We start from the raw sequence: 23,286 nt of genomic DNA on the forward strand, positions 1-23,286 counted from the left end.
ATCTCCAAGCCTTCTGGCCTTGGCTTCTTCCAGAACATCCTGCCCTCATCAAATGATCAACTCATCTTTCAAGACTCAGCTTGTCTTTCAAGAGCCCAGCTAGTGAGGCCTTTCCTCCCTCCCCAGAGGGGACTGACCACTTCCCTTGTTTTGCTTCCTCTGCCCGTTTCCCTCAGCACTCCTATCCCCGCACCACCTGTACCAGGAGTTCTTACTTTTAGTGTGGCCACTTCTGATATAAGCTGGAGAGCAGGCACCAGCTCTAACCCGAGCATCAAGCCTGAGCCATGGCACCTGGTGGGCGCTCAGATTGTATTTGCCAAGAATGACTAAATGGTCACAGGGTCTCCTGTCCCTCCCTCCATGTACCTTCCATTACAGGCTCTCATCAGACCCTCTTTACATTTTCCCAGCCTCCCACTGACCCTGAATTCTGGAAGAGTCAAGTCCCCCCAAAGAAATATGTACCCCAAGCTGACCATATTCTTCATAGTAAAAACTCACTTTCCAGTCAAATGGGTGGATTGAGAGATCAATGGCAAAAGGAGAATAGACTCCAAGAATTTGAACTCCCAAACACTTTCTGAACAGCTCTTTGGATAAAAATCAGTTTACATAGCACTGATTAAAACACTCGCAGGCAGTTTTTCTAGAACTACCTTGCCATTCAAAGCCTGTACCGCAGCGGGGCTGGAAAGGGAGCTGGAGACGGAAACTAACAAAGGCTGCCATTGATAGGACCGGGAAGAGGAGTAAGAAATTCAAGTGGAAAAACAGGAATTTAGACTTAAGGATAAAAACTTCCCCCAAGTCCTAAACATTTCTGGTGTTGCTGCAAACCACTCATTTGGCAAGATCTGTGTAGATAAATAGGACTTTTGTTTTAGGAATAGTGTGGAAACAAGCAGTTCACAAGGTCAGTGGCTGGTCTTGGCTGAGCAAACACGCTCTGTAACACCTGTGTGAAGGGTGATGGGGCATCTGCTCGAGAGAGGGCCTTGAGCTGGGTTTGTGTCTATAGTTTTGCGTAAAAAGGAAAAAATGGAATAGTTATGGGCATTTGCAGGGGAAAGGACTCTTTCTCCCTCTCTGCTTGTTCATTTCAGAACCTGTCTTGGACATGGATCCTGGGCCAACCACTAGACCATCTGAGCAGAAGGCCCTCTGGGGTCATCACCCATCTTACACCAGAGCCCTGGTACCCCCAGGACCCCCTCAAATAACCAGGTCCCATCTCTCAAGTTGGGATGTTTTGGGACACTATCCGAGGGCTGCAGAAATAGGTTGCTTCCAGCTGTCTTAGTGTCCCTTAGAACGGTGGTTTTCAAACTGTGTTCCGGGGAACCCTGGATTTCCTGCTTTGAATTCAACGGATGCTTTGAATTCAACAGATATGAGATTGTAGCTTCTGTTTTTAGCCCTTGCTATCAACATGTTTTGCTCATAGATACAACTGCATGGCTCTTCTAAATTAACTTTGATAACAATTGTTACAAATTAAGTTATGTAAATATATACTTTTATTGCCTATATTTATAATTATAGTCTTATTTAAGGTTTCATTTATTTATTTATTTATTTTTGTCTTTTTGCCTTTTTCTAGGGCTGCTTCCTGCAGCATATAGAGATTCCCAGGCTAGGGGTCGAATCGGAGCTGTAGCCGCCGGCCTACACCACCACCACGGCAACATGGGATCCGAGCTGCATCTGCGACCTACACCACAACTCTCGGCAACACCGGATCCTTAACCCACTGAGCAAGGCCAGGGATCGAACCTGAAACCTCATGGTTCCTAGTCAGATTCATTAACCACTGAGCCATGATGGAACTCCTATTTAAGGTTTCATTAAAAAGCAAATGAACAAAAAGATTGCAACCCCTTTCCTAATCCTTCTATTCCTGAGCTGCTTTTTCTTTTTGCTATGCTACCTGCACTTTTTTGCTAACATAGTATAAAATTTATTCTTTATTGTATTTATCACTTATTGTCTGTCTTCTCCCTATCAGAATGTCAACTCCGTGAAGACAGGGACTCTTGTCTCCTTGTTCACTGATGTATTCCAAACACCGAGACGAGGGGCTGGCAGACAGTAGGGGCTTAATAAATACTTGAAGGAGTTCATTTCAAGAGTGATGAGTGGAGTGTGGTTGGGTAGGGCTCTTCCAGGACCCAAAAAGCAAGGGCTTCAGAATTACTGCCTTCAGTTTGGCCAAAAAGGATGGCTCCACTTCCTGTTTCTCCCTGTGGATGTGTTGGGTCCCCCACCAAACTCTCCCCATCCACAGAAACATCACCTGAATATTTGTCAGGGTCGCACTGGTGGCAAGAAGTTTCTCCCTTATTGGAATAAGTGTTGGCTGGGCAAAGTTTGCAGAAAGAGGAGCCCTGCTTGTCTGCATATGTGCCTGGTTTGCAGGGGAAGCATTCGGAAGTGTAGGCCACACCTAAGGAGGAAGAAAAACATAGAAAACAAAGATTGGAGTTCCTGTTGTAGCTCAGTGGCTAACGAACCCGACTAGTATCCATGAGGACGCAGGTTCAATCCCTGACCTTGCTCAGTGGGTTAAGGATCTGGCGTTGCTGTAAGCTGTGGTCTAGGTCACAGATGAGGCTCAGATCCTGCATTGCTATGGCTGTGGTGTAGGCCTGTGGCTACAGCTCCGATTCAACCCCTAGCCTGGGAACCTCTATATGCCGTGGGTGTGGCCCTAAAAAGACAAAAACAAACAAACAAAAACAAGGATTGAGCATGGGAACTGAAACCCCTGAAGACTGATCTCATCCCCTTTGCAGAGGTACAGGGTCAGGACGTCCACCCCAGACCCCTGACCCGACCCTACTCTGCCCTCCATACCTGTTATGGCGATGTTTCGCACCAGCACAGGCTTGGAAACTTTGGACCACACCGAGAAGGCGGTGGTTCTCCAATAGAGGACGTTATTGCCTCGATTTAGCTCCACCTAAAAACCACAAACGGGAAGACTTAGTTCAGCCACAGAGACAGGCATGGCTCATCCATCGCGTTAGCCTCCTGTTGTGAGCCTTCCTCTTGCAGTCTGCTTGGAAGTGCCTATTCTGTTCCTTTCTCTCAACTTCCTCAGCTTGGCCCGTCCTCCCATCTTGGCTTAGCTCGTCTCTCCTTCTAAGCCTCCTCTCGCAGCCCTCGCACACCCTCTCCTTCCACATTTCCCTCGGTCACGTACGCCAGGAGCATCTCCATGGTGAGACCCTGAAGGGACCTGAAGGTCCCTAACCACAGAATGACTGAAATTCCCTCACTCTTCTCCGGTTCTACTTATCCAGCCCCGGAAGACCGGGTCCCTTAAAGCCAGAGAGCTGCTGGTCCAGAGGGCCCTTCCAAGGGGTCAAGCCAGTGAATCCACACCCATATTAGGTCACCTCAAGAGGAGAGGAATTCCCACTGTGGCTCAGCAATGATGAAACCAACTAGTATCCATGCAGGTTGCAGGTTGGATCCCTGGCCTCACTCAGTGGGTTAAGGATCTGATGTTGCCTTGAGCTGTGGTGTCGCTGTGGCTATGGCATAGGCCAGCAGCTACAGCTCGGATTGGACCCCTAGCCTGGGAACCTCCCTGTACTGTGGGTGCGGCCCTAAAAAAAGAGAGAAACTGTATCATCTTCATCAGGTCTGACCCCTGGGGTCTAGGGAGAGAAGAGTGGAGGCCCAGACTGGGAAAAAGCACCCTTTGGAGGAAAGGCCCTTGGTCCCTTGTCTTGGACCTCCAGGGAGAAGGCCGCTGTGCTACTCACGCTGTGGAATTCCCATCCTTTCTCTGTGGTTTTCATCCACCTGGAGTCATCTGCATTGGGCTGGCACTGGTCATTCTGAACCTGGGGCAGCAGAAGTTTGAGATCTGAGTCCCAGCTTTCTAAGGAAATGAGTTCCTTACCCTAAGATGCACCAGCCTTCCAGAGGGCCCTTCTGATGGGAAAAGAGTTGCCAGTCTCCTTGAGGGACTGAGCTCAGAACACATGAGCCTTGAACGAGGGCCGGAGCTAGTTACACACACACAATGTCAGTGCACTGACACAAAAGAAATAATGTGTCGCTCAGAACTGTTACCTGCTGTTTTCATGTCTGAACCGGGCAAAACACCTGGGAATCTCCCCGACTCTACTCTTCCCTCCAGGGCCCTCTGCTTCTGCCTTTCTCTCCACCTCTTGAAGCCTCAGCTGTTTTTGCCCACGGTTCTCGCCAGGGGGAACTTCCCAAGCAGGACTGTGTGTGTGATTCCTGTAAATGAGCCTGATCCTGGGAAAGTCTTGACCTCCCACCTCCCCTTTGGCCAAGGGCTTACAAAAAACTCGAAGATGATGCTAGAATCTGGGTAGTAGTACTCAAAGTTAACGGTGCCAGACTGCTTCAGGTTGACGGCGTACATCAGCGTGGCCGTGCACTCATCCGTGTTGGAGGAGATGTAGTCGCCCAGAGGAACCCACTTGGACCTGTGGGGGGAACGGGAGCTAAGTTCACAGTCAGGAGCCCAGCCCACCAGGGATGGTGTGATATGCAGGTCTCACGTCCTGCTGAGTCTCTACGAAATTCCAGAGTTGTTGAGTCACAAGCGGAAGCTTAGACCTGAAAATGCTCAGTGAAAAATGACCTCCAGATCAAAGGTCTGACTAGCATCCGTGAGGACGTAGGTTCAATCCTTGGCATTGCCGTGAGTGGTGACGTAGGCCGGCAGCTGCAGCTCCAGTTCAACTCCTAGCCTGGGAATCTCCACATGCCGTGGGTGCGGCCCTAAAAAAAAAAGAAAAAGAGGAGGACAGGCGGGTGTGCCCCACGTTATGCAGATCTACCCAGAAGATAGATGGCAGGTAAGGTTGGGGGCAAAGGTAGATAACATTTACTGGTTGCTTACCATCTCTCACATAATCAACTCTGCGTTTTACCTCCATGATTTCTTTTTATCAGTAAGAGGCAGGGTAACTTGTTCCACCGCCACCACCCCATTTGATATAACTGAGGCTTCTGAGAGTTCACATTGTGGCTTAGCAGGTTAAGAACCCAACATAGTGTCTGTGAGGATGTGGGTTTGACCCTGGCCTCACTCAGTGGGCTAAGAATCCAGTATTACCACAAGCTATGGCGCAGATCCAGTGTTGCTGTGGCTGTGGTGTAGGCCGGCAGCTGTAGCTCTGATTTGACCCCTGGCCTGGGAACCTCCATATGCCCCAGGTGTGGCCCTAAAAAGACAAATAAAATAAAAAGGGAGAAAAAGAGCCTCTGCTGCTCCATATTCTCCCCACGTTTGCAATGATCAGACGTTAAAATTGTTGCCAATAGGATACAGTCGGAGATAGTGTCTTACTGGGCTTTAAAACTTAGTTCCTTGACTGTTAGTGGGGTGAAGCTTTCTTTCTTAGTTTGTTTGCAATTTGGTTTCCTCTTCTCATTGTACTTTAATTCTTCTTAAATTGCCTGTCTTCCTGGCAAACTTGACTTGCTCACTGCTGTATCCCCAGCACCAAGCCCTGGGCCTGGCACGTGGGGGCTGGGGCTCAGGGCATTAAACAGATGAGTGTAGGAAGTGAGTGATCAAACACAATCCCACTATTTCACTGTTTTGCCCAAGACCAGCCCAGGTATCCAATGATTAATAATGGCCAGTTAAGGGAGTTCCCATCGTTGTGGCTTGGCAGTCACGAACCTGACAAGTATCTATGAGGATGTGGGTTTGATCCCTGGCCTTGCTCAGTGGGTTAAGGATCTGGCATTGCTGTGAGAAGACGTGGCTCGGATCCTACGTTGCTATGGCTGTGGCGTAGGCCAGTGGCTGAAGCTCTGATTCCACCCTAGCCTGGGAACCTTTCATATGCTGCAGGCATGGCTCTAAAAAGACTAATAATAATAATAATAATGGCCAGTTAAGAGGACTTAAAATTGGCCCACCGGTTCCCCCGGTGTTTCTCAGAATACCATGCTACTTCCGGCTCTCCAGCTGTTAGTGTTCTTCTCAAATGGAAGCATATCCAAAATACCCAAGCTGAGCGCATCCAAGCCATCCAGCTAACGGTATTGATTTCTCTTTGTAAAAATAGACAGCACTCAAGGCAGAGGTGCTCCCCAGCATCTGCTATAAATAACTCCCGAAGGTGGATGAATAATTAAAAGGATGCCATAAGTGGGTTACCTTTGCAAAATGCATTACAATTCTGATTTTCGTCAGAGCTGTCCCTGGTGAAGATCATTTCACGTTCAATAATAGCAACATGTCCTGATTGATTTCTAAGGCCAGGCATTGCTCCAAATCTTTACAAGTATCATCTCATTTCATCCTCACCACAGCCTACAAGACGAGGGCTATCTCTTTTTTTGGCCACACCTACAGCATGCAGAAATTCCTGGGCCAGGGATTGAACCTACGCCACAGCAGCAGCCCAAGCGGGTGCCGTGAGAACACTGGATCCTTAACCCACTGCACCACCAGAACTCCTAGAAGGGCGCTATCTTCATCACTGGTTTTTAGGGTGAGGACACTGAGGCATGGGAGCGATAAGGGGAACCTGTCCTTGGTTGTTTAGCTGCTTTGTTTTGCGGTGGTCCTGGGAAAAGGGAAGTAGGTTTTCAAAGAGGAATTTTCACATGGGCACCACTCAGACACCGCGCCAAGCTCACGCTGCATGGTACTGCCTAAAACGTCAGGTTAGAAAGAAGAAACTGTACAGGAAAACGCAGATGTCCCAAAGTTTGAGACCCTCGATGATGCTTCCGTCTATCTTTCTCTCATTTTATTTCACCTTCGCAGTGTTTGCGCTATTTTTCCTCCTCCTCTAATGTACATCCTCCTCTCTATTCCTCCCTTTTCCCTTTTTGCTTATCCTGGTCTTGGATCGGAGGGCTCTTTCCAGCATCTTAATCCTGGGACCTTGACCCAGGAACCAAGGATGATCCCTTGAAGGCTCAGGATCCTGTCTTGGAAGCTCCATTCAGTTGGCCCGTTTTGTTCCCCCTTATTTATTGCGTGTCTGTTTTGTGCCAGATGTCAGACCCAGAAAAGCACGAGACCACCTGACCCCCTCCCTTCTGGAGCTTACATTCTGGTTCTAGTGGAGGAGACAGAATCTTATCACACCACTGATCCCGCGGTAATAGCTGTGATGAGTGTCCTAAGGAGAAACACAGGAGGAGGCACGTGTGTGTCACAGGGACCCTCCTTTGAGGAAGTCACCTCTGAGGGTGACATGGGAGTCAGCTGGGTGGAGAATTGGAGAAGAGCAAATTCAAAGGCCCCTGGAGGGAGGGGGCATGGTGGCCCTTGTGGCTGGAGCATGGAGCACAGTAAGCAAGAAGAGATGTCCCCCTGGAGAGAGGCTGGAAGAAGGGTAGAGGGCAGAGGCCAGCCCAGGCAGGGCCCTGCAGTCCGTGACAAGGTATCAGAGTTTCTTCTAAGAGCAATAGGAAGCCGTAGGACGCAGAGTTTAGTGCAGGAGAGCACTGTGATTGGGTTTGGGTTTAAGAAAATCAATCAGGCTGCAACCTGGAGGAGGCTGGGGGTGGAAGCCGAGACCAGGTGGGAGCTGCCAGAGACAGAACAGGCAGGAGGGGATGCTGGCTGGGCTCAGGATGGAGGCAGTGGGCTTGGATTCAGGTAAATACACAGCAGAGCAGGAAAGCCAGACACTTGGTGATGTGACAGCAGCTGTCATTGCCTTTCTGGGGGGTGATGAGGAAATCACACACCCTGTCTCGGCAGCTGTTTCCATTCCTCCTTTTCCCCTCCCAGCAGTGTCATGAGATGCCCGAAGATCCAGGCCCTGAAGCCATCTGAGTGGCGGGGACAACGAGTCGTCATTAACAGGCCCACATCCCGCCTCGCTGAGAGAGAATGATTCCTGCAGCCCCCAGAGAGTGAAAGCCTTCCTTGGTGCGGGTGGGAACAGAGTGAGCCAGGCTGCACCCGTCCAGAGTCGCTACGTTCTCTTTGAGGACCAAATTGGGGTTACTTGTCTAAACCCACATATTCCCTCTCCTTCCAGCTTGATCTCTGCTGCCAACATTGTCATGCTCCTGTTTTTGACTCATGATACTGAACTCTAAAATGACATTAAAGTTGAACTGTTAAAGGCCTGCCGCCTGGCTCGGACAGTGGTGTTTCTAGGAGATATAGGATACATATATATATGAATGGGAGACGTTGCTCCCACCTTTAGAAATCCAGGTGTAATAAAATTATTAACTCTTCTTTATCCTTTTGATTGCTTGGGTATAAGAGAGACTTTTGTGGGCTTTTCCCCTGTAATCATTGTCAATATTTAACAAAGAGCAGTGGAGAGCTGTCTTTTATTGCAATGCATCCCCCCACTTTTCCTCTCTGGGACCTGACATTGTCAGGCCTAACAACACTAAACGTCACTTGAAGGTGGCAGCATGGGGCAGTGGAAAGCTTGGTTCTGGGTGTGAATTCTAACCTCCCCAGGTGGAAGCTGGCTAACAAAGGACAAGTCGCTTGATCTCTCTGCGCCTCCAGTTCCTCATTCGAGTAATGGGAACAATGATGCCTATTTCGCCCTCACAAGAGTCCTTGTGAGGATTAGAGAAAATAATTTATGTAAAGCAACCAGAATGGTGCCTGAATTATAGACACATAGCTCATCAGTTCTCTAAGCACCCTGGGCTGAGCTTTTCTTTTTCTTTTCCCTCTTTTTAGGGCTGCACCTGTAGCATATGGAGGTTCCCAGGCTAAGGGTCGAATCAGAGACACAGCTGCCGGCCTTCACCACAGACACAGCAACCTGGGATCCCAGTCGCGCCTGTGACCTACACCACAGCTCATAGCAATGCTGGATCCTTAACCCACTGAGTGAAGCCAGGGATCGAACCTGCATCCTCATGGATACTAGTTGGGTTCGTTATTGCCGAGCTGCAGTGGGAACTCCCTGAGCTTTTCAATTACTGCAAAGATCGCCTTCTGAGTTGGAGAATTTTCTGGTCACTGGAGTCGCAGAGGATTTGGAAGATCTTCACCACCACTGACCAAAGCTCTGGTCTTACCTTATCCCTGCAAACCCGTAAACTCAGGTTTAGCTGATCAGTTTCAGAAGCTAACACCAAAGCCAGGAGGGTACCCAAAGCTTCACACATTGTGTTGCAATCAAGTAGAGGAAGTGTCTTGGCTGATCCTAAATTCCTTGGATTTTTTTTTTTTTTCTGGCTTTGCCCATGGCATGTAGAAGTTCCCAGGGCCAGGGATTGAACCCGTGCCATAACAGTGACCCAAACTGTTCTCATTGACCATGTCAGATCCTCAACCTCCTGTCCCATGAGAGAACTCCAACTGGATTTTGTTTTAAATGGACTGGGCCATTTAATTCTTGTCGATCTCATCCGCCTCTATTTCCCCATGTGTTTCACAGTCCCAAATGCCTGTCAGTCACTTAGGTCAGTGAGGTTGGGCTGAGGCAGATGTCGTGACCAACAGTCACAGAGGCCCTGCCCCTGCTGTCACCCCAGCAGTTCTGCCCCAAGGAGCAGGAGAGGAGGCAGTGCTCCCTGAAGCCCCTTCCCCAGCATGGGGAGCAGGGAGCTAAGGAGAGTGTCGGGCTAAGGGAGGAAGCAGGGCCCGGGGAGAGGGGAGACTCACGAAGTGCAGTTCCCGGTGGACCCAATGGTGCTGTCTTCAATCTCCATGTTGGTTGAGAAGCTGGCAAAGCCATGGGGCAGCTCATCCCATTCGTCGAACCGGATGCCTGTGCCAAGGGAGTAGCGGCCCTCAGCACACGGCTTACACGACTGGTCCTTCATGTCCAGAAACTCCCCGGCTTTGCAAGAGAAGGCTGGAACACAGAGCAGGGACAAGGGCTGGTGGTGAGGCTGCTGCCACCCTGGAGAAGTGGGCAGGTCGCGGGCATCCTGGGGCAGGGGGGTACAGAGGATGGGGCCCTAGGCGTTTGATCCACTAAGGTTTAGAGCCTGGGCACATCTTGTATGATTGCACTGCCAGGGTCAGACGAGGCAAATCCAGAAAGACAGAAAGGAGATTTGTGGCGCCAGGGACCTGGGGGAGGAGCATGGGGAGAGAGCGCTAATGGATATGATGCTTCCTGGGAGATGATGAAAATGTTCTGAGATTAGATAGTGGTGGTGATCATGCAACTCGGTGAACATTCTAAAAAACCACCGAATTTTGTAACTTACAGCAGGGAATCTGATGATGTGTAAATTATATCTCAATAAAGCTGTTATTAAAATGAAAAGATTGAGGGCCTTGTCGCAGGACTTTGGGCTTGTCCCCATCAGTCTCATCTCCTGGGAGGAGCCTCGGCCATTCTAGACCTCTCCAGTGAAGAGGGCACCCCGGTCTGTCACGCTGACCCTCCGAATGGTGCCTGGCCCTTCAGCCTTGACGCTCCCCCTTGAGTTTCTGGCCTCTGTCTTCTCCTTTCTCATCCCACAGCCCCCATGTAGGTGGGATTCTCACCACCTGTTATCTCTACCATCGCCATGGCCTCCTGACCAGTTCCGATTCTTGTTTTTCCTCATTCTGTGGTCAGAAGTATTTTTCTAAAACAGTGAAATATACTAGCATTCCTATTGTTTAAAAAATAATCTGGCACCCCCCACTTTTGGTTATAGAACTAAGCTCTCAGCCTGGCATTCAAAAGTTTCTGGCTTTCCCTCACCCTAACTTTCCAGCTCGATCTCCCATGATAGACTTTTCTCCACCCGACTCCCGCCCCGTCTCCTCCCGCTCTTGCCCTCCCCAGCCCACGTGCTCTTCCCTGAGTGTGTCTGGTGTTCTCCCACCTTCAAACTTTGTGTATGTGTGTGTGTGTCTTTTTAGGGCCGCACCCGGAGCATATGGAGGTTCTCAGGCTAGGGGTCCAATCGGAGCTGTTGTCACTGGCCTACACCACAGCCACAGCAACTCGGGATCTGAGCCACATCTGTGACTTACACCACAGCTCACAGCAAAGCCAGATCATTAACCCACTGAGCGAGGCCAGGGATCAAGCCTGCGTCCTCATGGATTCTAATCAGATTCCTTTCCGCTGAGCCATGGCAGGATCTCCCACTTCCAAACTTTTGCTCCAGTGGTTCTCCCAGCTGTTCCTGATCCCTAAGCATCCATAAGCCCCATTCTTTTTCACTTCATGTTAACACATGATACTGATACACGCCTCCCACCAGGTTCTGCTCTCCTCCAGAGACACACAGGCAGGCACAGACAGAGCAGCAGCTCTGTAAAGGTCTCCTGGAGACATGAATGGATGAAGGGATGTCTGCTCCCTCCACCAGACGATATGCTTCTGCAGGCAGAAACTGTGCCTAATTTATCTTTATGGTTCACATAGCAGGTGCACGTGGTGCGCAATAGCGTTGGCCAAATTTACTGAAGATACCTCATTTGTTTCCATTAGTCACAGCCCAGTTCTACTCAGATCTTAGCAATATCCATTCATTGATTTAACAAGTATTCATTTGCTCACCTACTGAAGCAGGCATTATGCTAATTTTAAATGCCCTCAACTTCCTCTCCAAATCTTCAAGTATGGCTTGACTCTAGTCCCTGATTTTTTTTATTGTTACCCCTGCCCCCACTTTGCATTTCTAAAAAGAACAGAGCAGGGGAAATAGCTGCCAACAGAAGAAAAGTTGTAGCTACAGCATCCCAGAGGTAGGGGTGGGAGCTGCAGGTCAGTCACTGCCTCTTCCGGTTGCACCATCAGCTTCACAGTCAGGGAAGGTTCTTGGTCCTTGAAGTGATGCCCAGTGCTTTTTAAACCATTTTTTTTTTTTTCTATTTCTTGGATGGCTTCCGGAGCATATGGAGATTCCCAGGCTACGGGTCTAATCGGAGCTGTAGCCACTGGCCTACACCAGAGCCACAGCAATGCGGGATCCGAGCAGCGTCTGCAACCTACACCATTGCTCACGGCAACGCCAGATCCTTAACCCACTGAGAAAGGGCAGGGATTGAACCCGAAACCTCATGGTTCCTAGTCGGATTCGTTAACCACTGTGCCACGACGGGAACTCCCCAGTGCGTTTTAAAGGTCTGTCTCTGCAGAAATTCATCTTCTCTGGCTTCCTTTCCAAGAATGACTGCAAATCACAATCTTTCCTAATGAGTGATTGTGGCTGGTGAGGGTAGATTGGAAAGGAATGCAACAGGCAAAAAAGAGAGAAAATGTATGCAAACAAAAAAATATCTAAGTGGCACACAGCTGCAGTTATTTTTGCTTTATACCCTGATGGGATTTAAATTTTAAAATAAAAGTAAATTGAGATCCCTAGTTTGTATCCACAAAATAACACTTCTGCACCAGATCTCAACAGGGCTCGGGATAGGGAGAGACTGGGGGAAGATCTGGTTCCTCATACGGCAGCCCCCAGCTTCAGCATGGGGTACATAAAGTTTTTTGGTACATAAAAAACTAACTTAGATGGATGGCAGGAGGCTGGAGGCAGAGGGGCAGGGCCGCTTACAGCACTCGGTGCCCTTGACTGGGTCAGGGAGGCTGGTGCACAGGCCTGGGGTGTGTGGCACGGCGACTCTCCACCTGGAACCCGTGCTGTCACACGCAGTGTATTCGTAGTGGTACTCAGACTGCAGGGGAGAGAAGAGTGGGCAAAAGGTGAGTTAGCAGTGGCCAAAGAGTAACAGCTTCCCACCCCCTTCCTGCCACACCCATCATCCTGACACCCACCATCACAGTAACCAGGCCCTGGGACCCCAATGGGGAGCCAGGCAGCATGGAGCCGAAATGACTGCAGTCAAGGACATGAGGAGCTACAGTTATTCGGATCATTCCTTTCCATCGGTCATGGTCTAGTTCCTAGAAATTTTTGACTCCCTTTGCTGTTGTGTATAAATAATGTCCTGATAGGCCAGAGGAAGGTGGGAAGGTAACTAAAGAACAGGCTAGTAACAGGTGGAATATCTCTTGCCCCAAATTTATGAGCAAGGACTGGTCCATAAACAGTTTATGGAGGATTGTCACAGAAGGTGTATTTTTATTTTCCTGATTTCCCTGTGTCCTTTCTTTCTTTCTTTCTTTCTTTCTTTTTTTTTTTTTTTTTTTTTTTTGCCACACCCATGGCTTGCAGAAGTTCCTGGGCCCGAGGTTGAACTCAAGCCACAGCAGCGACAATACCAGGTCCTTAACTGCTAGGCCACCAGGGAACTCCTTGCTGTGTTCTTTATGGGATTTTTTTTTTTTTTTTTGGCCCCAAAAAGTTATGAATTCCCAACTTGAATTTTGTGAAAATGTCATACTTAGCCCAGGCAGGCGATGGCTTCTCATCACATGAGCCTATCCACACCTAATTTCTCTGTGCAATGAAACCTCATAGTTCAGTTGCTTTATCTGAACGAAAGAAAAACTGAGTAGCAACAACAAAGCAACCAAATCAAGTGTGAAATAAAACAAGAGCCACAACAAAAACCATAGAGAACACTATTTGGGAAAAAGGAAACACACTAGATGTGCCAAATACCCTGAAACATTTCTTACTCTTTTAAATCCCATAATCAACAACAGACCACAGAATTAATGTGATTTGGGCTCTGTTTTACAATCGTCACTTACTGAAAACTATATTCAAACCCTAAAGTATTTTGTAGTACTATATCTGTAAGAAAAATAGAATTAGGAGTTCCTATACCCATATGAAGGATGATTGCATAACATGTATACATATATGGAGCTGAGATTAAAACTGAGACAGTTGAAAGTTGGCTCATCTAAGAAAGCATCAGAACCAAAAGGAGAAATCTATTTTTTTTTCCAAAGGGGTAAGTAGCTTGGATTTCATCTCTTCTAAGATACATACTTCTTCCGAATTTTGACACCTGCGAAATCAAGGTGTGGTTTCTAACGGACACAGGAAGCACTGTGTCATGTTTTAAGAGATGGAACTTTTCCTTTCTTTTTATTTATTTATTTATTTATTCATTTGTCTTTTGTCTTTTTGTTGTTGTTGTTGCTATTTCTTGGGCCGCTCCTGGGGCATATGGAGGTTCCCAGGCTAGGGGTCTAATCGGAGCTGTAGCCACCGGCCTACGCCAGAGCCACAGCAACGCGGGATCCGAGCCGCGTCTGCAACCTACACCACAGCTCACGGCAACGCCGGATCGTTAACCCACTGAGCAAGGGCAGGGACCGAACCCGCAACCTCATGGTTCCTAGTCGGATTCGTTAACCACTGCGCCACGACGGGAACTCCCTTTCTTTTTGATACATAAAAACAGGTGTGTCTTAGAAGCAGTGGTATCTCAGACTTGTGGAAATAGAGTAAACATGGTCTGTAGTTTCAGAAACGTAGGGTGATGAGAGAGCAATTTTAGAGCTCTGTTTTTATTATCCTCTCTTTATTAATATTTACCAAATACAATTGTCTGCCCAGCACTTAGAGATACAAGGTGCTGCCCAGTTTGGCTCAGGACAGCCCCTGGAGCCGGAGGGAGACGATGCCGAAGAGGAGGGGGATTGGGGGAATCGTGAGCCTGACTTTTGCCGAGCAGCTTCAGCTTTAGCTGAGATGTCGGAGTCCTCTAGGAAAGGAAGACCATCTGAGGGGCATTCTTTATGCCCGTGGGCTGCCGTCACTCTGGGTCTAGTTTTCCTCTTAATTCCGCTCTTTATCCTAGGGGACCCTGAGGATAAATAGAGCAACTACACATATAAAAACTCCAGGTCTAAAAATGACACTCTCCAAAGGGTTTTGCCATGAGAAAGGGGGGTAAAACCCACAGCATGTAAATTAAATGGAGAATTGAGTGAAGCAGGCAGAAAGGAGTCGACGTTCTGCAGGTGGATCTAATAATGCCTGTTGTTTGCCTAGTGCATTTATAGCGCCAAACATGATCTCATTTGATCATCAAACTCCCCAGAAGGCGAGCAGAAGCCTCCCCACGGGGTGAAATGGTTTGTCCCAGGTCGCACAGCTGGTAAGTCACTGAGCTAGAACCCAGGCCTTCCCACCAGGAATCCTCCACCCTCTTACATCCTATCAAACTCACACTGACCTGAATCTAACAGCCAAATCTAAAAATGAAATAAGACAGTGTTGGTTGTGGGCCGGCAGCCAGGCTCGCTTTTGAGGTCTGAGGCTGGATGTTAAAATATCCAAACTGAGCAGATCCCGGCAGTCTCCCTGTCTGCATTTGGCCTCTTGGAGACCCAGGGGCCGAGTCTGCTTCTTTGCATCGTCTTTCATTTGATGTCCCTTGGGTCCCGCCCAGGTGGGAGGTTTGCTGGGAAAACAGTGGTTTGAGCCTTAGGAAATTTCCCTTTGAATATGTGCAAATTTACTTGATGTCTCCTGGGGATCTTTACCCCATCCTATGTGGCTGGCTCTGCTGCCGCTATTTCAAATCTGAACTACCCTTCGCGATCTTACCATTCAAGACATAAACTTAGACGGACAATTAAATCCAAGACATCACTGGCAGAGCTCCGCAAGCACATTCAGAGTTCTGTGAACAAGGCACTTCCTCAGTTTACCCAGTCTGCCTTTGAAAGCCTATAGTCTGCAGAATATACAGATTCACAAAGAAGGCACACGAATACATTTAATACATATGTGCAGCTCTCCCCATGTGGCGACATGACACGTATTCAAATGGCAATTTTATTTATTTTTATGGCAGTATAGTTGATTTACAGTGTTGTGTTATCTGCTACACAGCAAAGTGAGTCAGTTACACATATAAACACTTTTCTTTTTAGGGCCGCACCTGCAGCTGGTGGGTGTCGAATCGGAGCTTCAGCTGCCCGCCTATGCCATAACCACGGCAGTGCCGGATCCGAGCTGCATCTGTGACCTACGCCACAGCTGGCAGCAATGCTGGATCTTTAGCCCACTGATTGAGGCCAGGGATTGAACCCACATCCCCATAGAGCCAATGTCAGCGGGCTGACCCACTGAGCCACAAGAGGAACCCCTACACTCTTCTTAAAAATATTTCTTTTCCACTATAGTTTATCATATGATATTGAATATAGTTCTTTGAACTATACAGTAAGAGCTTGCTGTTTATCCCTTCTGTGTGTATCAGCTGATATCTACAAACCCCAACCTCCCAGTCCATCCCTTCCCCATCCCTGCCCCCCACCAGCAACTACAAGTCTGTTCTCTGTGTCTATGAGTTGGTTTCTGTTTTGCAGATAGGTTCATTCATGCCATGTTTTAGATTCCACATAAAAACGATATCATTTGGTATTTGTCTTTCTCTGTCTGACTTACTTCACTTCAGTTTTTCATGCTAGGCAGCGTGCCCAGAACAGGGGTGCATTTTTCCCATGGATGGTAGGTAGGTGGTGAGCACAGACAGAATGATAGAGGTCTAGCACTTGGCATAGGAGGTTTTTCAATCTTCAAAACGTCTTAATGGAGTAGGCACTATTATGTTACCATTTCACAGGTGGGAAAACTGAGGCAGCAAGCGGTGATGTCACTTGCTCAAGGCCACATGCCCAGGAAATTGTCAAGCCGGGACTGGACCCAGGCAACTGAGTCTGGAGCTCATGTTCCAGGCTGCTGGTGTTTGAGGGCAGTCGGTGTGGCCTCCAACCACACAAAGTGTGTCTGAGGCCCAGCACTGGCTCTCCAGCTGCTGAAAACTTGACAAGGAAAGCCAAGGATATAAAAACCTTTGCAGGAGTTCCTGTCTTGGCTCAGCGGAAACGAATCTGACTAGCATCCATGAGGACGGAGGTTCAATCCCTGGCCTCGCTCAGTGGGTTAAGGATCTGGCGTTGCTGTGAATGGTATAGGTCTCAGACATGGCTTGGATCTGGCATTGCTGTAGCTGTGGTGTAGGCCGGCAGCTACAGCTCTGATTCGACCCCTAGCCTGGGAACTTCCATATGCCGCATGTGCAGCCCTAAAAAGACAAAAATAAAATAAAATAAAAATTTAAAAATAAATTAAAATCTTTGCAAAAAGGACCCAAAGGGGAGGAAGTCTGGAGCCGGGTGGAATGAGAAGGCTGAAAAGCACTTTACATCTGGTTGGAGGGCCTCCTGTCCCCCTGTCTTGGACATCTGTTATTTTTGCCTGCCCACCAACCTCAGCGCCCTCCTATGGCAGCAGGACCTCCTTAGGAGGACACATCTCTTTGTAGGGTTGTCAAATGAAGTGGCCAGTTGTCCTCTGCTGTGGCCCGGACACATGGCCCACACGGAGCAAATCAGATGCTCTCCCTGGGCAAGGACCCTTAGCCACGAGGAGGGACCCGAGGTGGGTAGGAACTCGGGGAAGGATGAGGGCAGAAGGTGGGGGGCTGGGGGTAAGCCCCTCCTCACCTCTCAGCTCTACCTTGGACTGGGGCTGAGGCTGGTGCCCCCTTCCAACCAAAATGCACAGTGGAAATAAAAATGAAAGTTACACCAAGTGAAATAAGCCAATCACAAATGGACAAATACTTCTGATTCCACTTACAGGAGGCGCCCAGAGAAGCCAAATTCACTGAGAGAGAAAAAGTAGAATAGCCGTTGCCACTGGTGGGGCCCCAAGTGCAGTGTTTCAGTTGAAAGATAAAAAGAAGTCTGCAGGTAGATGGTGATGACGGCAGCGCAGAAACGTGAAGGCGCTTAATGCCTGAACTATATACTTAAACGTGGTTAAGATGGTACATTGTGTGCCTTGTTTCTTTTGCCACATTTTTTTTTAAAGCTATGCTATAGGAACATGCCCAAGCTCTGACTTAATCCTATTAAGTCCCCCAGAGAGTAGAAGCCAGATCATCTGGTAGTCTAAATTTAAGAAAGATTCCCCACATAAGATTATATATGTCATCCGATTGAATGGCCAGATTCAAGAGGGAGGAGCGGAGGAAGGAGTGGACATCCTGACAGTCTCCCTGGAGATACCCACGGCGCTTCCTGATGCTTATGTTTTGCCATTGAAAAGTTTGAAAGGGAGTTCCCGTCATGGCTCAGCAGAAACAAATCTGACCAGCATCCATGAGGACACAGGTTTGATCCCTGGCCTTGCTCAGTGGGTTAAGGCTTCGGTGTGGCCATGAGCTGTAGTGTAGGTCACAGACACAGCTTGGATCTGACATTGCTGTGGCTGTGGTGTAGGCCAGCAGCTATAGCTCTGATTTGACCCCTAGCCTAGGAACCTTCATATGCCGCAGGTACAGCCCTAAAAAGACAAAAAAAAAAAAAGTTTGAAAGCACACTGCATTGCAGTTGTACACACAAGTATTAAGTACTAAAAATACTTTTTTTTTCAAACATTCTACTCCTTTGGAGTTAAAATGTTTAAACTCTGAAAATACATTGCATTGTAACATTTTATTATATTCTTTCCAAGTTCATTTTCTATACATGCATATGCATTTTCAAAAACAAAATGAAGATCATACAGAATGCAGTTTCTTATCCTGACTTGTTTTTATATTTTAGGTCACAAGCAACGCTCCTGTGTCTTTAAGTTTGCACCAGATTTCTTTAAACATTCTCCTATTGATGAACATTGCGTTTCGTCCAATTTTTCCTTATTTTAAATAGCACTACAATGAAGCTTTCTGTCTATCTCTGATTATTTTCTTTGGAGAGAGTCCCAGAAGTGAAATTATTAGGGTAAAGGGTATGAGTTTCTTTAAGATTTTTGGTTAGGGAGGGAGATTTCTAAGAGAAAACAAGACATTTCTAAGTCTTATTTCTTCACTTTTTTTTCTTTACTTTTTTATTATGGTAAATTTCAAATATCTATTTTATTTATTTATATTTTGGCCACACCCCCAGGCATGTGGAAGTTCTAACTCAAGCCATGCAATGACAATGCTGGATTCTTAACCAACTGAGCCACCAGGGAACTCCTCAAATATGTATTTAAAAAAGACAGACAAGGAGTTAAGGATCCAGCGTTGTCCCTGCTGTGGCTTGGGTCACTGCTCTGCCTAGGATCCATTCCCTGGCCCAGGAACTTCTGCATGCTGAAGGTGCAGCCAAAAATAAAAGTAAAGTTAAAAAAGATAAAGATATAGGGACCCCCAGGTACCCATCACCGGCTTCCATACACACCAGTTTCTGCCATTCTTGCTCATCTGCCTCTTCTACTCCCCTTGTACTTCTACCCACTCCTCCCCACTCGAAGTTGTTCTTTGCGTATTTTTTTTTTTTTTAGAGAATGCACATATATTGAAATGCACAAGTCTTAACCTGTTCATTTTGGATAAATGGATACCCTTGAAGAAAACATGGACAGGGCTAAGAATCAACGCCCAGAAGCTGCTGCAGGAAAGGGTAAGCTCTTGCCACTGCCCCCCTACAGACAAAACAAACAGAGCCAAGCAGAGTCTCATATCCTGAGTCTCAGAGTCACCCAGCAAGTGTTGCATAAAGTCACAGACACCAAGGAAGCAGGAGATCAACAACGAGGGTTTGTCTTGGCTGGAACAGGGCTTGTGTCAAGAAACAGGTTCTTAAGTAAACCCGGATGCCACCTAGAGGCCTCGGGGTCTGGAGGAGGCCCCTCTTGCTCTTCCCCCAGCTGCAGGTTCAGCCCTTCTCTCTCCATCCCTGAAAGGCAGATCCTTTGCGGGGAGTGTCAAGATGGGGGCCAGATGCGCCAAGCAAATGCCCGAACTGGTACAGTGGGGTCAATAGGTGTTTGTTGACTCAGTTGCGAATGCCTCTTTGCTTGGAAAGCATGTGGCCCAGATGGGAGCAGATCCCATTACACAATCCTGACTGTGACTCGAGACCAGCCCTTTGCTGGCAGGGAGGAGTGAGCGCCACTTAGCACAGAAACTGGAAAACCCCGGTGACATGTGAGAATTTGAACATCAAAGAGTGCCCCCCCTCCCTCCGCCGAGAGACTCTGTCTGCAGCCCCAGTTAGAGGATTTCCTAACCCCCCCGTTCTCTGTTCTTTTGGCTTTGGTGCCCCTCACTCAGGTTCGACATTCAGGGGCACAGTGACCTTGACTTTGCAGGATCTTTCCTATTGTTCGCCAGCCATCAAACTAGAGAGACTCCCTTTTTCTCCCCTTTTCTCCCTCCCTCCTCCCCACCCTCTTAAGACCTCGGACTCAACAGCAGTATCTCCCGGGCCCTAAGGGCCTAAACATACAGCCTTCAACCTCTGGTGCCTACGTCTTTTTTTTTTTTTTTTTTTTTTTTTAATTGCTCAAAAGAAAGCCTACCTCTGTCTGATCATCACAACTGCCTAGAGATCAGGTTGAAAATACAGATTCCTGGAGTTCTCTTGTGGTGCAGGGGTTAAGGATCTGGCATTGCCACTGTAGCAGCTTGGGTCCCTGCTGTGGCTGGGGTTTGATCCCTGGCCTGGGAACATTCACATGCCTCAGTCATGGCCCCCCCCAAACAAACAAAACAAAAAAAGACAAGATTCCTAGGCTCCACCCCCAAGATTCTGATACTTCTCTAGCTCTTTTTCTCCTTCCTCCCTCTTTCAAAACTCGGTCTTCTATGCTTTAAGACCTAAATATTAATCCCATTTGGAAGGAAATCAGAAAAATACATCTCACATAAGACAAGGGTCCTTAATGTAGGATCATGGACCACTTTCCCTATACAACCAATGCAGAATTCTAGAAATATGCATTTTTCTGGGCACAGTTTTCATCAGATTGTCTAAGGAGTCTGTTACCTATCCCCTCACATACAGTAAAATCATGAAAATCTGTAACAATGCATTTGTAATTTTTAAATGGCTTAATATTTTATCCCAGAACAGGAGGCTGCAATATTTTAAACCAGGGGCTTTCAAATCCTGCTCCAGAGTCTATGAGTTTCGAAAGCCAGCCCCTTCAAGGGGAGTCAGGATTCCCCACTATCACAGAGCAATGTTGTTTTTTGTTTGGTTGGTGGGTTTTTGTCTTTTTAGGGCCGAATTTGCAGCATGTGGAGGTTCCCAGGCCAGGGGTCGAATCGGAGCTGCAGCTGCCGGCCTACACCACAGCCACAGCAAAACAGGATCCGAATCGCATCTGCGACCTACATTCGTTACTGCTGAGCCACTGCAGGAACTCCACAATGTTGTTTTTTAAAATATTTTTAACATGGTTATTCTTCTCAGTCAAGGCTTTATTTGAATCAAAAGCTCTGCACTCAAAAAAAGTTTAACACCAATCTTTACTTGAAAAAGCAAATCACTAAAGGTGAAATTGCAGGCATGAGGCTGACTCACAGGGTCAAGGATGCCTTTTTGGCCTTCCTTTAACCAGTCGACGTGGTCAGTTGTTTCCTCTACCTGCAATCAGTGCTCCCTCTCTCCTGGACCAGGTACCACAGACAGACCCGAGCGGGCGGACCCCTGCTGGATGTCCTCAATCTGTGTGCTGTTGCCTAGCAACAGTGCCAGGAGCCCTGGGGCGCTCAGTGTGAGGGAGTATGGGGAAGCCCTGCCTTATACTGCCCCTTCTTTTAGCATTTTTTATTTTTTAATTTTGCTTTTTAGGGCTGCACCTGCAGCATATGAAATTTCCCAGGCTAGGGGTTGAATTCAAGCTGTCCGCCTACGCCACAGCCACAGCAACACGGGATCTGAGCTGCATCTGCGACCTGCACCACAGCTCACAGCAATGCTGGATCCTTAACCCACTGAGCGAGGCCAAGGATTGAACCCGCATCCTCATGGATATTAGTCAGGTTCATAACCCGCTGAGCCAGGATGCTCCCAGCAGTTTTTATTCTACTCTGGATTTCCTGATTCCATTTTTATCAAAAACAACAGAGATGGTGCTTGGTCTCCCCGGCAGGACCTGCCCTGCTGCTGTGGCCATGGATATATCAAGCAGAGCAGAGAGGGGCCCCCACACCCAGCTGGGGCAGTTGGTGGCACCACACTCTGGGCCAGACAGGCCCCTGACCTTGCTGTCTAACGTGTCTGTCACTTAGGCCGCTTGTCCAGGGTGGCCACAGTCTTGGCCGGAGATCTCTTGGGAGACAGGACTGGTACGGTGATAAGAGCCACCACTTGTGAGCACGTTTGAGCACCCATGTACGGGGCCCTGGACTGGGCACTTTACGTGCATCTTCCTTTAGTCCCTACGGGCCCCGCCCCCATTTATCCCTCCTGCCTGGACCTCCCTGTTTACATTGTAATCCACTCCCCTCAGTCCTGCTGAGCCTCAAGTCCCAAAGATGACTTTTTTTTTTTTTTTTTTGTCTTTTTGTTGTTGTTGTTGTTGTTGCTATTTCTTGGGCCGCTCCCGCGGCATATGGAGATTCCCAGGCTAGGGGTTGAATCAGAGCTGTAGCCACCAGCCTATGCCAGAGCCACAGCAACGCGGGATCCGAGCCGCGTCTGCAACATACACCCCAGCTCACGGCAACGCCAGATCGTTAACCTACTGAGCAAGGGCAGGGATCGAACCCGCAACCTCATGGTTCCTAGTCGGATTCGTTAACCACTGCGCCACGAAGGGAACTCCCAAAAGATGACTTTTTTTCCCCATGGCACGTATCACCTTCAAACATACTTTACAGCTTAGTGATGGAGTTCCCTGGTGGCCTAGTGGTTAAGACCTTGGTGTCATCACTGCTGTGGCTCATGTTCAACCCTTGGCCCAGACCTCTGCATGCCATGAGTGCGGCCAAAAATAAATAAAATATATAACCTCTTCATTGTGTTTATTATCTATTTCTCCCCTTGCCTTTACTCCAGATTAGATGTAAGCTCCAGAAGAACAGGGATCTTTGTTTTTGTTCACTGACTTAGCCAGAGAGCCCAGAAGAGGGCCAGCATACAGCTCAGTAAGCATTTGTTGAGTCATCGAACAGTGGGCAGAAGGCATGACTGGAGAGCCGGTGGGGAGCTGTGCAAGGCACTCTGGGTTACAGCCCAAAGACCCAGATGCTCATCTTGCTCTGCCACCCCCAGCTATGACTGTGAACCAGTATTAAAACCCCCATACCTTCCCGTTGTGGCTCATCGGAAACTGAATCTGACAGGCATCCATGAGGATGCAGGTTCGATCCCTGGCCTTGCTCAGTGGGTTAAGGATCCGGGGTTGCCATGAGCTGTGGTGTAGGTGGCAGATGCAGCTCGGATCCCACGTTGCTGTGGCTGTGGCATAGGCTGGCGGCTACAGCTCCGATTCTACCCCTAGCCTGGGAACCTCCATATGCCATGAGTGTGGCCCTAAAAAGATCCAAACAAAAACTCCCGTACTTTGGTTCCTTCCCCTATAGAACAAGGATGATAATACCTGCACCGTCATCCCACACTGAGTGACATCCAACTAACAGGACAATTAGGAGATTAGGTTCAGGACAGCTCTTTGTGAACTGGTTAAAAAAAAGCAGGAGCCGCCAGGTACTGCTGTGGCCCTGCC

The 23,286-nt window shown here is 48.2% G+C and overlaps 1 protein-coding gene across 2 annotated transcripts in view; it reads right to left on the reverse strand.

Annotated features, from left to right (window-relative positions):
* Positions 1-23,286, reverse strand: part of ELAPOR1 (endosome-lysosome associated apoptosis and autophagy regulator 1) — a 79,256-nt gene that overhangs the window by 25,870 nt on the left and 30,100 nt on the right. For both annotated transcript variants that reach the window (XM_085023747.1, XM_005663592.4), the window contains 6 exons: positions 12,457-12,577; positions 9,611-9,803; positions 4,322-4,469; positions 3,774-3,854; positions 2,857-2,962; positions 2,297-2,446 (listed from right to left, as the gene is read on the reverse strand). In XM_085023747.1, coding sequence (XP_084879873.1) covers positions 2,297-2,446; positions 2,857-2,962; positions 3,774-3,854; positions 4,322-4,469; positions 9,611-9,803; positions 12,457-12,577 — 799 coding nt within the window. The remainder of the gene's footprint in view (positions 1-2,296; positions 2,447-2,856; positions 2,963-3,773; positions 3,855-4,321; positions 4,470-9,610; positions 9,804-12,456; positions 12,578-23,286) is intronic.

The sequence above is a fragment of the Sus scrofa genome, chromosome 4 (genome assembly GCF_054392235.1).
Source record: "Sus scrofa isolate SSC_HxYL_T2T_F1_AM1 chromosome 4, Sscrofa_HxYL_maternal_Yorkshire_Landrace_v2.0, whole genome shotgun sequence".
NCBI classification, from domain to species: domain Eukaryota; kingdom Metazoa; phylum Chordata; class Mammalia; order Artiodactyla; family Suidae; genus Sus; species Sus scrofa.